Here is a 16,855-nt window from a genome sequence, read left to right on the forward strand (position 1 = left end):
ACTAAGAACAAAGTGCTGCCTTTGAAACATCTTCAAAATGGTTATAAATTAAACCAAAGGCATCTTTCCACAAACCTTGTTTGTAAGGCATAACTGTTACAAAAACCCAAACCTAAATCTGTTTTCAAAGAGTAGATGTCTTGGTGTGGCCAATTCTTACGCACAATGGCCGGATCGACCTGATTTCTCAAGAAGACCTGTGACGCGAGAGATAGCATGGACCGTATGGGACTTACAATATCACCGTGATAAAGGCAATGTCCTGGTTTTATTTCCTCGACGAAACAATTCTCTTACCCTTTCAGCCAGTAGATAGCAGCTGTTGACAACTCTTGCCACAATTTTAATTACGCACTTGGTGAGATGCATTACTCCCCAAACCTAAAGAGACAACGGATGATCAACAGCGTCATAGACCTCTTTGATAATGGTGGCCAAATAAAAGATTGTTTTGTTTTAATGGTAATAAGCCTTTATAGCCTTGCTACAACGAGCAAATTTTAAAATTATTTTTGTTTCAAAATGAGGGCAGCAGGTGTAATCAGCATAAACACAAAAGAATGTAAAAGTGGTCACCATTAATGAAAGTTGTCTGAGTGTAGAAAGTTTGATTTAACCTTGCAAAGGCTTGTCCAAAGATAAGTTTCAATAAATAATAATAATAATAATAATAATAATAATAATAATAATAGCAAAGTATTTGTCAGCGCATTTAAAATTCTCAATGGGCTTACAGTGGGAAGCTAAAAATCTGAAGTATATATATAATCTTATATAACAAAAAATAACTAAGTAAAATCGTATAACTACCTAAGGGTTAAAATAATCGCAAAAAAAGAAATGTTTTAAGTTTCTCTTTAAAAATAGTTACAGTCTCAGACTTTTTTAAAGATTTAGGCAGAGTGTTCCATAGTTTCGGGGCGCAAATAAAAGAAGGTTCTTTGACCATAAGTGGCTGTCTTGACGTTCGGAACTTGTAAAAGTAAATAAATGGTCGGATGAACGTAAAGAACGAGCTGGTTTATAAGAATTAATAAGCGAAGTAAGATAACTTGGCGAATGTCCATTCAGAATTTTGTAGGTTAAGAGTAAAATCTTAAAAGTGATGCGTGACCTAACAGGAACCCAATGCAGGTTCTTAAGCACTGGGGTAAGTAATATGGTCTCTCCGACTGCTTCCTGTGACTAAACGACCTGCGATGTTCTGAACCCGTTGTAGTTTTTCGTGCTCAATCATAGGAAGTCCATAGAGAATACTATTACAGTAATCGATCCGGGAGATCACAAAAGCATTTACGATACGTTTAAGATTACTTTGGGACATGTACTTTCTAATTCGACTAATTGATCTTATTGCAGAAATAGTTTTAGCTTTGATATCAAGTTCGAATCACCCATTATCATAGCATTCTCTACCTAGCTTGTTGGGGATATGACAAAACATGGACAGGAGTTTGTTGGTTCTCGACTCTGCAGGTTTTTCTCTGGGTACTCCGGTTTTCCCCTCTCCTTTAAAACCAACATTTGATTTGATTTGTTATTCAGTTTACAGTGTCCCCAAATAGTGCTCCAGTGCTAGAGGACTAGATTAGACACTTAAATAAAGCTCCTTTCCTTTCCTTTCCTCAATAGCATCGGCACCACTAATACCATTTACATGAATTATTGTCATTGCCATACTTAGTGGGATCATCATTATCCTCATCATCAATGAAGGCGGCTATCAAGATAGACTGTGTTTGAATGCATTTTAACTCTTTCCCTCCTAAGAGTGATACTTACAGATTTTTCTGTCTCTAAAGCCAGATGATTTTACTTGTCAGTGGGGACCACAGGTACCCCAAGCTAACGTTGTAATTTGAGCATCACGATCAGTTAAAATAATAAGAGTTTGTATGGGAATTTGCAAACGTGTTTAGGAGTCGAAAGTAAAGAATATGAATCGAACGAAAATGCCTTACCTTGTCTTCGTGATAGCTTATCAGTGTTTTTGTGGCGTACTTTAGCCATTTCAGTGCTATTCCAGTGGGTTGTAGGTTCACTGTTTTATATAATATGAGAGAGCAATGGTTGAACTAAAACTCTCTAAAATCGCTCTGGAGACCGGGAATGCTACGAACATACCATAAATAAAACAAGGGGGCCTAGGCAAGGTAAGCAATTCTAATGTATTTTTATTTCTACTTTAATGCCCTAAATAACGATCCCTAAATTTCCCATACAAACCCTTATAAAATGTATGTAACACAACAACCGTGATTCTCCGTGAGCTTGGGGTACCTATGTGGGGCCTGCTTCAAGGGTGAAAGTGTGATCTCACACTTCATGCAAACAAGGCATCTAAATTAGAAGTACATCAGTCTCATACAGTCCTTTATGTTTCTCTAATTACAGCAATTTTGTCCCAGATTTTCTGGAAAAACAGGGACAAATTTCACGCACCTTCCTGCAACAAGCTGCTTGTCCAACTGCAAAGGATCTACTGCTAAACATAAGTTGATGACAATATGCTGGAATTTTATCTAAGCATCTCAACAATTCCTTCTTCATTTCATTTTCTTCTGCCTGCCAAGAAATCAAAATCAGTAATAGTGTCACCTTTTCAAATCATTTGCTGAGCTGATGGCATTTTGACTGATGCATACAAGATTCTGTATTCTTCCTTAATTTTCAGTATTTGCAAAATTTCACTATTTCCACAAAATCCTGTTACCATCATTTTTCAACACAACACTAAACCCGCAGTGAAGCCCAGTGGTTAGGAAGCTTGCCTTGAGATCCGGGGTTCCCCGGTTCAAGACTCGTTCTGACCACTAGTTGAATTTGTTCCTGGTAGTCGCTGGTTAAACTTCCCGGCCGCACTTGTAACTAGCCAACGGGTTTGCCTTCAGTCAGTTGGGATTCTTCAGTTGTTGTTGTGTTCTGTTGTATCGTTGATTGTGTTTCATTGGCCCTGAAAAGCCCCTATGGGGAGTGGTCAATTAGGTATGTATTGTATTGTATTGTATACTCAGAATTGAAAACAATACAGAGTTTTACGTCATGGCAGCCATGTTGGTGTCCCTAAACAAAGGAATGGTGGCTATGCTGGTGTCCCCAACTAATCCACCGGGAATGGAGCTGCATTATCATGCAAATGTTTTCTTTTGTTTCGGTGGAAAAACAAGGTTACTGATCAAGTGAGTGAAAACACTCTATACGAGTGCTCTTAACAGAAAGTTTTACCTGTACATTTTATGACCTAGCCGATAACTACAAGAATCCTTGGCGATAATTGTGGCCCAAACAACTTCAACATATCATAAAGCACAAAAATTGCTTCAATTAAAGGCCCCTCAAGTTCCCCCCACCACCCCAGCAATGTTGAAGCCAACGTACTGCAGCTTTTCTGAATGTTTTCAGGTTTCAAGTCACGTAGTAGTTACTAAAACAAGGAATGACCTAAAATGACCTAAAATGATCTAAAATAAGCTACAACAGTATCTAAAATGACCTAAAATGATCTCATATGAGCTGCAACGGTACCTAAAAAAATGATCTAAAATGACCTACTCATTTTAGGTCATTTTGGGTCACTTAGATACCATTGTTAGGTCATTCCTCGTTTTAGTAACTACGTTTCAAGTCAACATTGAAAGTTGTAGGTGGGCAAGGGGAGGTTAGGATGGGGGGGGGGGGGGGGGAGGGGGGGGAAGAAAGTGATGACTGTGTTGTTGAAACCATGTGTCCCTTCATTCCCCCAGCAACTTTGTTCAGATGAGCCACAGGGATCTTGTGGTAGCTTGTGCAATTATAACGTAAGGCTCCTGTGACATATATCCTGCACAGTGCCAAGACTGAAAATTCTCATGTCAAAGGATGGCATTTTTGCAGCTATTCTCAACATTTAAAGCCTGTTAAGTGAAAGAATAGAGATTGCACAACATGAAGGAAATATAAACCATTTACCTTTGCAGCGTATTTCCTTGCTACTCGATAGAGTGCCTTTCCAGCATTTGCGAAATTCTGTAACATAAAATCCCAATGACCACGTATTTACCAAATTCTTCAAATCACAGGAAAGCACCATTATAATTTCAATAAAATGTAACTTATACTGTACATTCAAAATAAATTTAAATCTTTTGATTTTCATTTTAATAATTAAAATTATTAAAATGAAACAAAAAAATAACATCCTCCTTTGTGTTCTAAGATGAGACCAACTAAACATCATCACAGGTATGCAGACTGCAGACTGGCTACAAAATAATAGTGCTGATAAACGGTATTTAATAGGTCTAAGCAACCATTTTACAGTGGTTAGCTTTCAATAAGTGTGAGTTAGGGTTAGTCTGCAGTCTGCAAGTGTAAGACACCATATCATAACTAGTCTCATTGTAGGACGCAAAGAGGCATATTAATGAAAAGTTTGACATTGTTCATCCAATAACTTTAAGTGTATTGAGAGACATTATTAAAGACACTATTTCAATGTAGGACTGACATCATTGTTCCAATAAAGGGGAAAGTTATCCTAGTTGTACCCTGATTTTGAGGTCACTTGAACTAATACTTCTCACTGGAGAGTGTAAATTAACTGCAGGTTGCAGGCCATTGTTTCACCATAGCTGGGGGTGAAACAACCCAAACCTTTACTATTGCTAACATTAGGCCTAAACACTATGCTTTAATAGATAATAATCATTATTATTATCATAATGTCTAAGCCTAAGGTTAGCATTTTCGCAACGCTTTGGGATGTTTCAGTTACGGTAAAACAGTGACCTGCGACCTGCACCTTACAACCTATGTACATCACTTTCCAAGGTCACTCTCCAAAAGACAGTCCAAATCCTACAAAACAAAGATTTGTTTCTCCATGTCTACATGTATCCCCTTCACCTGGAAGTCCATAACTTACTTGTGATGCTTCAAATAATTCCCCAGTGGTTTGAAGTAGTCCTTCTCCTCTGCAGATAAATGAAAATCAGCAGCACAATGTTATTAAAATAAAATGCTAGCATTATTCATTAATACATGTATAGTACTCCTGTGCATCAGCTTGCGGGATCAAAACCCTGGCCAGACCAACACTCAAGGTCATTAAATCACTGACAAGAAAGTGCTGCCTTTGTTATGCAAACATGTGAATGGTTGGACACTCTAGTCTTCTTGGATAAGGACAATAAACTGTTGTCGATCTAACAACCCTTCAATGGGGTGTCTTGAAACCAAAAACCCCTAAGACCCTAAGACTTGAAAACCAAGAAAGTAACCCAAAACCTTCAATTTGGCTAACCCTAGGACTAACCAGGCCTAAAGTTGGTTTTTAGGCCTAGGGTTAGCCAAATTATTAAGGGTTTTGGGTTACCTTTCGTCATTTTCGAGTCTTAGCGTCTTAAGGATTCTTGGGGGTCTTAGGGGTCTTTGTTTTCAAGACACCCCCCTTCAATGGTAATAGGGAACTTAAGCAACGACGACGACGACGGCGACAGCACCAAGAACGTCATCTCAAAAAATAAATTCGCGTTGTTGTAATCGCTTCGTTACTATTTCAACTTTTTTAATATAACGGGGGTGTGGTAGTTCCTCAAAAATGACGCTGGTAGGAACGGCGCTCAATTTAGGGCAGAAAATGAAAATTTATCCTCAAGTAATGACGTTGTCCATAAAACCTCAAATTTGGCTGTTTCACGTTGTAGGTTTGCTGACCACGGCAAAGAAATGGACAAAAGTCAAAAACGCACGTGCAGGGCGTGCAAAGCTATTGTTTTTGCCCACTAAATATGCACATTTGTGACGTTCTCGTTGCCCTCGCCGTTGTCGTTGCTTAAGTTCCCTAATAACCCTGTGGGGTGCAAAGAGTAGGGCATGGAGTTTCCAGTGTTGTGGTCAGCTGTCCTCTGTGGTATATCATGGTAGGGAGGATAAAATGCTTGGAGATATTAGCTACACCAATTGCAAGCTACTCTAAAAATCCAATAGCCTGCGAACGCAGACGTATTTCCGGCGGTCGTTTCTCTCCCCCGAAAAGTAACGTCTGCGAAACCGAGCTGCAAAACGATTTCCGTGACGTAAGATCTTTTGTTAGGTTTTTGACCAATCAAATTGTATGATAGAAGCAAGCTCGAGTTACTCTTGCGCGACTTCGCGCAATTGCGTGTCTGAAATACAAGCCATACAGGTAAGATTCTCAGTTGTGGAGCGTGATTATGAGTGATATAAACAACCATGAACGAAACTCCCAAGAAGAGTTCTCACGATTGTGAATGCTGCATTCTTTGTAGAGGGAAGTTCTCGGCGGCTAAGGAGAAGATACGTGTGTTTGGTAAAAGCAATGTTGACATATGTTCTTTGGTATATCGTGCCATAAACATTGATCTTTCTGTTTACGTCGACTGTGAAAAGCTGGCTATTTGTCGCACGCAGTGCTACAATCGCATTGTGCGATTCAATGATTCCCTGCAAAGGGTGGACGAAATTAGCGAAGAAATTAGGGGATATTTTGGCGGTAGTGTTTCCCTTCGTGTAAAAAGGATGGCGAAAGACAATTGCAAGACATTAGGCATGATTGATCAAGTTACATGTAGCTTATATCAATTGTTTATTGTAGAATTTCATTATTTATATGATACATGTTCAATCTGCACTGATCGTAGTTAGCAAAAGCTAGTCGAGGCGAGCAGTGGTTACGCGTGTATAAAAGAGAGAACAAGTAGAGAAAGCTACGGTATTCACTTGTGTTTCACCGACAAGACATTGTAGAACGAACAGGTATACAAATAACTAGTGTACAAAGCATGCAGTCAACTAAAACAAGTAAATATCTAAAATCAATAGAAAGTGCAAATATCAGAAGCCAGATTATTAAGTATTTTTGTTATTAAGACAGATAAATCAATACAGTCATTTTCTTCTGAAAGTCTTTGGAGTAGGATACTGTGGTTTTTAATTTTAAAATTGTTTTTGGATAGATGGCGAATTTCACGAGGTAAACTATTCCAAATTTTTACACCATATATTGAAAATGATTTAATTTGTTTGTCAATTCTTGAGGGTTTAACAAAATAGTCACCTCTAGAAGATGATTTTGTTTTATATGAATAAATGCTTGCTTAAGAAATCAATAAATCAGCATTATTTGGAGTCGATAAATTGTTAGATACGTCATGCATCAGAACAGCTGCAACTGATTTACGAGAATGGGGGACTGCACGGAGACGTACTAGAGACTTTAACACTTATCAGTTACAAATAACATGAGCCTCGTCGACAGTAACTGCTATGACAGATTTCCGGTACAACTCGCTCATTGCCATTTTCCTCCATGTTTCGTATCCAAGCAGTAGTTCAGGTGATCCGAAGACAATTGAATAATCCCCATTCTTTACTTCTTTCGTTTGTTTTACGGTGGCTATTTCAGCCAAAGATACGGCAGTGATTCCCAGGGAATTTAGCCGCAACACTTGATCTTTTATCAGGCTGTTAAGCGGAGAAATCACGACGATGATATTTAATATTCTCGTCAGTTGACTGCAAGCACGAGTAAACCAACGGCAAAGCATGGTAAATCAACGACTTTCCAAAACCCGTTGGAAGATTTACAAAAATATCATTCTTCTCTTGAACAATGTATTTGATGGACTCCTCCTGGTGCGTATTCAAACTGTCAAATCCAAAAACATTGTAAACCTGGTTGAAACGCTTCTTCCAGTGTGTCCGCCATTTTTTCTCTACGAGAATACGTGATTATACCGCGCACGAATCCTGCGAGTTCTGGATTTTTTAGAGCTAAACGCTGATTGGTGAATAATTCTTACGTCACAGAAATCGTTTTGCAGCTCGGTTTCGCAGACGTTACTTTTCGGGGGAGAGAAACGACCGCCGGAAATACGTCTGCGTTCGCAGGCTAAAAATCCAAGGGTAAAGAAAGAAATGATTTCAGCAATATTACAGTTCATAGTTAAAAATAGAGAATAGACTTCTTTCATAATGGTTGCCAAATAAAATATTATTCTTTGGTTTTAATGCTAATAAGCCTTTCTAGCCTTGATTTCAAAAGAATATTTGTTTCAAACTGAGGGTAGTAGGTCTAATTAACATAAATAAAAAAGAATGTAAAAGTGGTCGCCATTTATGACAGTGGTCTAAAATAATATAACTATATTTATAAACTAATTTTTTTTATATCAAAGTAATGATACAATGTATATGTGTACATTGAAATCAGGCAGTTGCAAAAAGATATTGCAGCAAAATATTTCAGTCTTCTGATAGTGAACAACACTTAATTTCTCCTAACAATGTCACCACTTTGTCAAACATAATGTAATGAGAATGAAAAGAAATTATCACTTGACTCATTTGTGAACAGATTCTATTTACTAGCACCAAAACAAATGATTGTACAGAACAGATGAGAGTATCTGCATTTTGATATGAGGTGTTAAAAAAGAGGTTAATATTAATTTAAAGGATTAAAAACATACCTTGTAAAAAGGTACATTTCATTGACCATCTCAGACATTTCCCGAGCTCTGACTATGATGTCATTATCAGCATCTTCAAAGTAGTGAAGTTCAAGCTGCGAGGTCATCAAGTTCACATTTGTTATCAGTTTTCCAAGCTTTTCTTGCTCCTATGTGTGATTGGGCAAAGATTCAAGAATTACCCACAATACTCTGTTTGTCCTTCTAATTATGCTTATTGCATAAGCATAATTATTGCTTTTATTTTCTCTTGGGACTTACAGAGAATGACTATGTACAAGCCGGATACAATAAAGTTATTATATATCCAAATGGATGAAATTGGACGCAGTTTGTTAAAAAATAATGTTGTATATCTATGTTACTGTACGTGACTAGAAAGCCAATCAGAGCTCCAAATTTCGATGATTTACCTTGGCCTTACAATTGTTTGGAAAATAAAGACAGTCATAAGACCAACCTTGGAGTCTACAACTGCTTTCTCGGGTTCTTCATTGTCTTCAGCTGAATCAAAACTGCTTGGTCTGCTTAATGATTTATTCTGTCAAGTTGAACACAATGCACATCATTAATTACTAATATTTTATTGAACTCGTCGTTGATTAAGACAAATATTAAAGAGCAAAATAATGCCAAGAAAAGAGATGTGAAGCAAACTTGAAGAGTGATTCTACTGTTCATTATGCAGAATAATAATTATAATTATAGTCTGAGAAACACATCATTAACCTTTGACACCCAAATGGGTCAGACTTGATATTTTACTCTAACGCCAGACGATTTTACTCGTCAATGGGGAACCCCTGGGAGTCAATGGGTTAAATTTATAGTACACTGTAGTTGCAGCCATTATGCAATTCAAGCTATGCAGACTGTTACCTGTTTTGTCTGAATCCACCTGTTTGCAGAGTTAAGGTCATTGTTAATGCAGGTGAGTCCATCCAAAGTGCAAGCCAGTATTAAAGCCATAATAATTATTTACTTAATAGAAATGCAATAGCGAAAACTATATAATTATAAGCTAACATATTATTATCCTTGTTTATGATTAACCAAGTGGGTATAGATCTCTAATATTAAATTAATGTCTTTTTAAGTGTTTATTCCCCCATAATTGAACAAAGTTTTTTGCTACTGCCACATGTAATTTAGAGTTTTAACTCTATAAAAAAAGCTTTATCTGAGCACATGTTCAGCTGATCTCATTAATATTGAAGCCTTTAGGATTATAAACTTGAACAACAAATGTTCTCTTTAATGTTACAATAGGTTCTGTAATCTTCACGAATTGATCGTCTTTTACATGTTGACAGACCGATGTAAAAGGAGCTGCCCTTTGAGGAGGCAATCATTTACTAGAGAGGCAACAATAAGCACTTCCAAACCCAGGATGGCATCTTTTAAGCCAAACCAACACCAAGATTTGGAATGAGCCTCTTAAAATTAAAGTACTACTTTCACTTCCTTTCTTTATCAATAATCGTATCTCCAGAAGTTGCAGAAATTGCCCCCGTTGCACTATTATTAAAACACCTTTTTGACATATCCTCGAGAATTTTATGGCTAACATGTTCATCATCCTTCTTACTTTGTCAAAACTTACCAAGATCTGATCCACTCGTGACTCCATGAATGTCCTCCTCAGTGTTTTAATATCTTCTGCTTCAAGGGCTGAGGGAACAATGACTTTCAATCAACATAATTCATGTGCTCTTCACAGCCGCTTCACACAATGTTGCTAAAGAGACGGTGAAGGTGAGAGCGAGGTCAAGGACGAGGGTTAGGTTTAGCCTAACGTAGACCTAGGTTAGATCTAGGTATAGGCTAACCTACATGTAGGATAGACTTAGGTTAGGGTTAGGCAAACCCTAACCTCGAGGTCACCGTCATCCTCATTTTAGCAACATCGGCTCTTCACATGCAGAAAAATAGGAATCTGAAATTGAAGCCATTAAACACATTAATTTTGTATCTTCTGTTGCAATAGTGGACCAGCATTATGAAGTTGAACTAGTGTATTGCAAGCCATTTTGCAAATGGCTTTGCTGATTGTTAACAGAGTATGAACCATTGTCTACAGTCAGTACAAGTCATGTATTTTATGCCAACAATTAATTTTACATTTACAGTTGACCACTGATTGAAAAATCTATGAATGTTTTGAGAATCCAAAGCAAACCATATTTTACAAAATTCTTTCTCGAGAGGTGAGCATAATTATGACTTTAATAATTATTAATAATGAATAAATGTATACATATAATAAATAATAAATATTCATTTGTCAAATGTTACACCTTTACATTCTCGTTATCAGTTACCTCACCTTGCTTACATGTAGATACCAACTTCCGTCCTTTTATCAATGCAAGTTAGCAATAATAATAATAATTAACAATTATTAGATGAGGTTGAGCATGTTAGCAATAATTATCAAGGCCAAAGTTTGTGTTATAACTTTGTTATAGACCAGGAGACATTGTATAATGATATCTTTCACTACTTGGCTGACGGAATGTACAGCTTTAATTCAAAAACTTAGTCACCATAAATTCAGTTTCATTGCTACCAACCTTAGCTTGTTTGTGCACATAACATACCAGCTAATTTCTAATGGTAGTCTCCTTGGATTTAAAGGGGTGTAGATAAATTTCTGTAAATTTATTTCATGTAACACGGCTTATTATTTTACCAACAGAACAGGAACATTAGTGGCGATGTCACGGCAGAAAAAAAACCAATGAGAATTAAGAATAGAGAAGAGAGTGGATTCTACTCTATTCTGAACTCTCATTGGAATTTTTCTGTGTGTGCCGTCGCCACTGACATTCCTGTTCTGTTGCTAAATAAGCCTAATACAATGAACACTTTCCTTGGCTGGAACTGGTTCCCAGACAGAAAAGATGAGCTTTTCATTCCAGCTGGCCAGGACTATCTCATTTGTTTCCCCTGAAGACCTTAATAACTTCCCAATATAATGAAGCCTTTATTGATCAATGTTGTTCAGTCAAGATTGGTTGACAATGGCCTTCCTTAAGCTTTTTTGTTATTTATTTGTTATAATATTAATGATGAGGATGACGATGATAATGGCAATAATATAATAATAATAATTATTATTATTATTATTATTACTATTACGAAAACAAAAATAAGTCCAATATTAGTGGCCTTGACTTAATATTGCAAAAAAACATCCATCCACCTTGCCCAAGTATCTCATCTTTGAGATACGAGAGGAGCAGGAATGGCGCAGAGGTGACAGCACATGCCTCCCACCATTGTGGCCCAGGTTTGATTCCCAGACTCGGCATCTTATGTGGTTTGAGTTTGCCGGTTTTCTACTCAATCAGTCCCACAAGGTTTTTTTCTGGGTATTCTGGTTTTCCCTTCTCCTCAAAAACCAACAGGTCGATTTGATGTGTTGATTTTATTTCTGTAGCGCCCCCATTCAGTGCCTGAGCACTAAATACATTTAAATTTTTGTACATTTGACGCTTAAATAAAGCTCATTGTTATTATCATTATTATTATTATTATTATTATTATTATTATTAGTATTATTATTCATAGTATTTGCTAGAGTTTAATTAAAATGACTTGTATTTACAGGCTAAAAGATAAATAAAAAGTAAAAAACCGAACGCTTTTGGTGCTTTTGACTTGATTTGCATTATTTGTTAATTTCAGTTTACAGTGTCCCCAATCAGTGCTCCAGCGCTAGAACTACTAGACACTTAAATAAAGATCCTTTCCTTTCCTTTCCTTTCCTAAGGCTTATGCTTATCCATAATCCCAAGCAATTTAAGCAGGAATTAAATTTAATTTTCTTTCGAGGGAATATTAGACAACAACAAAATTTAAACAATGCAAATTTTTAACTTGTTTATTGAGAACCGGTTATAATAATGATGGTCAAACATATTTACCATTTATATGCCGCGGGTCGAAAAAACAGGTCACATTCTGGACACAGGTCAGGACATATGTCACTGTGCTAACAGACAAATAAACATCACCAAAAAGTGTCTCCTAGCCCTAATAACTCTCCAAAAACGTTTCTGGTCTAAGGGATATATTTGATTTTGTTGTTCATCACTGGACAGTGACAATAACAAGTTGCTTACAACAGATGACATGAACTGACATTAACTTAATATGTACTGTTGCCCAAAGACTACAATACATGTACATTAATCACAATTTTTATTTTAAGAACTACTAAAACCAGTAAAAGAGTTCAACATCATGTCTCGAACAACTCAAACTAACAATATTAATGCAGACTTAGTCTAAATAAAGATCTCCTTTAGACCATTTACGCCTGAGAGCAAGTCTTGCAGATTTTACCCTGGCTAATCCCACAGGATTTTGAATGCGGATTGGGGGCACACTAGGTGTGAATTGTGCAAATGTTTACTTAAAAACTGAAGGAGCAATCAAAGAACAGTTATTATGGTACACATTATCGACAGATGATAGGGACTTCAATGACTGTTAATGACTGCAGCGTCAGCCAACAGTAAACAAACAGTTGGTCAGACATGTTGGTCGATGCATTGGTGAATAACGGATATTATCCACAGTTCAAAGGGTGTGAAGAAACATTATTTTTAAGTCACAGGTAAGCTAGCTGAGTCGTTTGCAAAAAAATGCAAGATAAAAATAAAATGAGCCAAAAATAAAAAATAACCTGCTTTCAGCCTAGCCCAATGTTACCTAAAATTTTGACAAACCTCACTACTACTTTTCTTATGTAAACAGAAACTCGTTATTAGCATTACAACATGATTTACAAAAGAAAAGCAATGAGGTTTGAAACAAAGCAAGGCTAACTCCAGCCTCGCTTTTACTCAAAAGCCTGAGCACAGAACTGGCCCCAGTCGTTCAAAAAAGGTGGATAACGCTATCCACCGAATAAATCCATTGGATAGCGCAATGGGTTTTGCTATGACTTAACCCCTTTACAGTTATTTAATATTCAACGGATAGCGCAATCCATCACTTGAACAACTGGGACCTGTAAAATAAATAAATGGTCTATTGGCTGCAATTTGATAAAATGCCCCTGTAAGACGAAAAGCCCTGGCTATATCAATCTCCCTTACAGCATTTAATTTTTTTATACACAACCTTAAACTGACAGAGATGGAAAATAATTATTTCCAGAGAAATTACAAATCTTTCCATTTAATACATGTACAGTAGGTACAGCAAAATCTTAATATCAATTTATTAAATCATTTGGTTCTAAACAAGAACAAAATTAATAATTGTTAGTGAATTACATTTTTTCGTTATCCTTTCAAAGAAATTAATATGGAAATTTTCCCAATCTTCCTTGCTTTAACGTTCAATTAAAAGAATGAGCCTAATTAAAAATAGCAACCATAAATGACAAGCTTAGTGAGTCCATGTCGTCAAAGGGTAGCATATAGTGCACTGTAAGCACTCCTCTTGTGTCGTGAACCAGGACTTCCTGCAAAAAAGCAATTAGATACAGTCTTTGTTACATTGCCATCTCATCCATACTTAAACTGTTACTGTTGGAGTAATTTTCATAAGGCAAACACAGACTTCCCTTTAGTGCTGCCATGTTCAAATTTTCGTTATCTGCCTAGTGGCTAATGGAGGCTCTTTTCAAGTGGAGGGCTCTAAATTTTCACCAGGTTTAAAACAGAGGTCACCTGTTGAAGGTCATTGCTTTGCCAACATACTAAAGCAACCAAAAACCAGATTGGCTAACCTTTGGCCAAAACACTGTTTTTAGGCCTAACAAGGTCTTAGTTTAGCATTAGTAAAGATTTTGTAACAAGTGACCAGTGAAAAATGACCTGGCCTCGGTTGTTCAAAAGGTGGATAGCGCTTTCCACCGGATAAATCACTATCCATTGGATAACGCAATTGGTTTCGCTATGACTTATCCACTGGATAGTGGTTTATCCGGCGGATAGCGCTATCCATCGTTTGGACAACTGGCCCTGTACTTTAAACCTGTTGTCTGTTTTAGCCTAATTAAACCCAATGAATTTGCAACATTTGTATTCAGTCCTCACTGTCCTTTCTTCCAGAAAGGAAAGGGGAGTCAGTAGAGAGAAGCCACCTTTAGATTAAGTACGGCCACTGCTGTCTCATAGATTCTTCTAGTCTGGAATCTTAACTTCTTGCCATGGGGTTGCATTGTTGAATAACTGATTTTATTCAATGCAGCATTACATTGTTCTTTTCACCAATCTTATTTAATTAATTTTGAAACCCTACCATAAACCATGACAAGACCAAAAGGTCATTCAACAGATTATCAATCATTTTATTCTTTCCTTTCATATTTAAGGCACCATATAAAATTTTTCCCATAATCAGTCATAATTACAGGTAACCCTAAAATCAAGTGAACACATACACTGTATGGGGTACACAAAGAAACAGCCGAGGCAAATTATGAATCTGGTACAAAATATTAATTTCCAACAGGGAAACAATACTAACAACCCTGAAAATGTTTACACACTGCAATGTTCAGAAAAACATATAACTACACTGTAGCAATGGAGACATTTCTTTCAAGAGGATCAGCAATGAAGGAGTATTTTGGAGGAAATTCAACGTCTCTTTAAGAACAATTATTAGTCCAAAATTCTCAAAATTTTCAGAATTTTTCAAGACCCATTGGTTTCTAGGTTCTTGGCTCAGACTGCAGCTAACTGATAATTTTCTTTACAGGCAGTGATATCTTGATAACAAAATAAAATAATTTATTCCTTTCCGAAACAAGCTGTGTCTCAATAAAGACATGTCTGCAGGGGAGGGTTTAGGTAAGGATTAGTACAAGGATCATCCTTTATTTTTTAAAATTATGGGATAAAGTTTCTCAAAGTCAAGAATCGAAACTAAAGAAAAAAGCAACATGCTGGGCTTCTCATTATTGTAACAACAAAATTAATCCAAAACTGGATGACATTTTAGTTAAGCTCCCTCTGGCCTTGATTAAAATGGCAACCACTTTTACATTCTTTTGTCTTTGTGTTAATTAGCGCTACTGCCCTCAATTATTTGCTCATCGTAGCGATCCTAATAAGGCTTATTAGAATTAAAAAAAAAGAATATTTTATTTGGTCGCCATTATGAAAGAGGTCTATGGCCGTATAATCTCAATGAGTAAATGCAATTTTTTGTGTTGAAACATCCAACAAGCATCATGCATCACAGAATAAATTATTTTACAGAAAGGAAATCTGTGATATAAACTAGAAACCTATGTCAGAAAACCTTAAGGATCCTGCTGTAAGAGGTAGACCAAGGTGAAAATTATTCTGTTAACAAACAAGCTGAGCTGTTACAAAATTAATGTTAAAGGCAATGGATAATGTCATGAAGTGTTCATGTGTTAGAATATTAAATGTTACAGGAATATTAATAATTATTGTATTCTTTCTCAAGTAATTCATAATTATTATCAATAATTTAGAAGTTGGTTAAAAATGTGATTATTACATAATAATGATTATTATAATTATTACTCTTTACAAATGCATGGTGAAATAAAGACATTTTATCACACGTATGGAAAGGATTGAAAAGTTTCTCATCAAGTAATAATAAATACTTTAGTATAATTACATAAGTGATTATTGAAAAATTTATGCGCTGATTGGTTGCACTTGAGGTGATGGTGGTGGTGGTGGTGGTGGTGGTAGTGGTAGTGGTGGTGGTAAGTGGTGGTGGTGGTGGTGGTGGTGGTAGTGGTAGTGGTGGTGGTAGTGGTAGTGGTGTTGGTAAGTGGTAGTGGTGGTGGTAAGTGGTAGTGGTGGTGGTGATGGTGGTACTGGTTTTTCCACTTTTCAGGAGCCTCAAAAACAGTCTCTTTAAAGAAAAGAGTTTAACAAACCTAAGAATCAGGGTAGTCATAGACAAGTGCAGAGAATGGTTGAGCGGAAAGAGTTTTTTGAGGTCATAGAAACACAGTCATTGCCTTCTCTTTTGTCCCCTCAACATGAATTTAGCAACCTAATAAACGCTTTGCATTGAGGCTTAACCAAATAAAAATAGTCTCCTCCTCATTGTGAGCATCGCTAGTTCACTTTGACCATTTCATTCAGATAGTAGTCACTTTTGTCCAGAAAAGCATCAAATTAGATGCACATCCAATTTTGACATCCAACACAATTCAAGTGTCCCTTTTAAGTCTAAGCCTGTGCTTCCTATTTTGCAACAATAAGGTAAGGGTAAAGGTTAGCATTATTTTTGGCTTAGGGTAAATGCAACTGTCTATATCTTTACTTAAGGAACAGCGTTAATTGTCTGTATTCCGAGATACAAGTGATGTTGAAGTTGGAGAGAAGAGCAAGGGGATACTCATGATGCTTATTGAAATCTGTGTGCAT

General features: G+C 36.6%; 1 protein-coding gene across 3 annotated transcripts in view; it reads right to left on the reverse strand.

Annotated features, from left to right (window-relative positions):
• The window catches only part of LOC138049292 (alpha-catulin-like), a 48,733-nt gene that overhangs the window by 2,795 nt on the left and 29,083 nt on the right, over nucleotides 1–16,855 (reverse strand). For 2 of the 3 annotated variants that reach the window (XM_068895501.1, XM_068895500.1), the window contains exons 11-17: nucleotides 10,075–10,142; nucleotides 8,932–9,012; nucleotides 8,472–8,620; nucleotides 4,904–4,952; nucleotides 3,949–4,005; nucleotides 2,443–2,565; nucleotides 298–381 (exon numbers count right to left, since the gene is read on the reverse strand). In XM_068895501.1, the coding sequence (XP_068751602.1) occupies nucleotides 298–381; nucleotides 2,443–2,565; nucleotides 3,949–4,005; nucleotides 4,904–4,952; nucleotides 8,472–8,620; nucleotides 8,932–9,012; nucleotides 10,075–10,142 (611 nt within the window). Of the gene's footprint in view, nucleotides 1–297; nucleotides 382–1,961; nucleotides 2,042–2,442; nucleotides 2,566–3,948; nucleotides 4,006–4,903; nucleotides 4,953–8,471; nucleotides 8,621–8,931; nucleotides 9,013–10,074; nucleotides 10,143–16,855 lie in introns of those variants that run through there. The other variant, XR_011132323.1, reaches the window with a different exon arrangement.

Source organism: Montipora capricornis, chromosome 5 (assembly GCF_036669925.1).
Source record: "Montipora capricornis isolate CH-2021 chromosome 5, ASM3666992v2, whole genome shotgun sequence".
Taxonomy (NCBI): Eukaryota; Metazoa; Cnidaria; class Anthozoa; order Scleractinia; family Acroporidae; genus Montipora; species Montipora capricornis.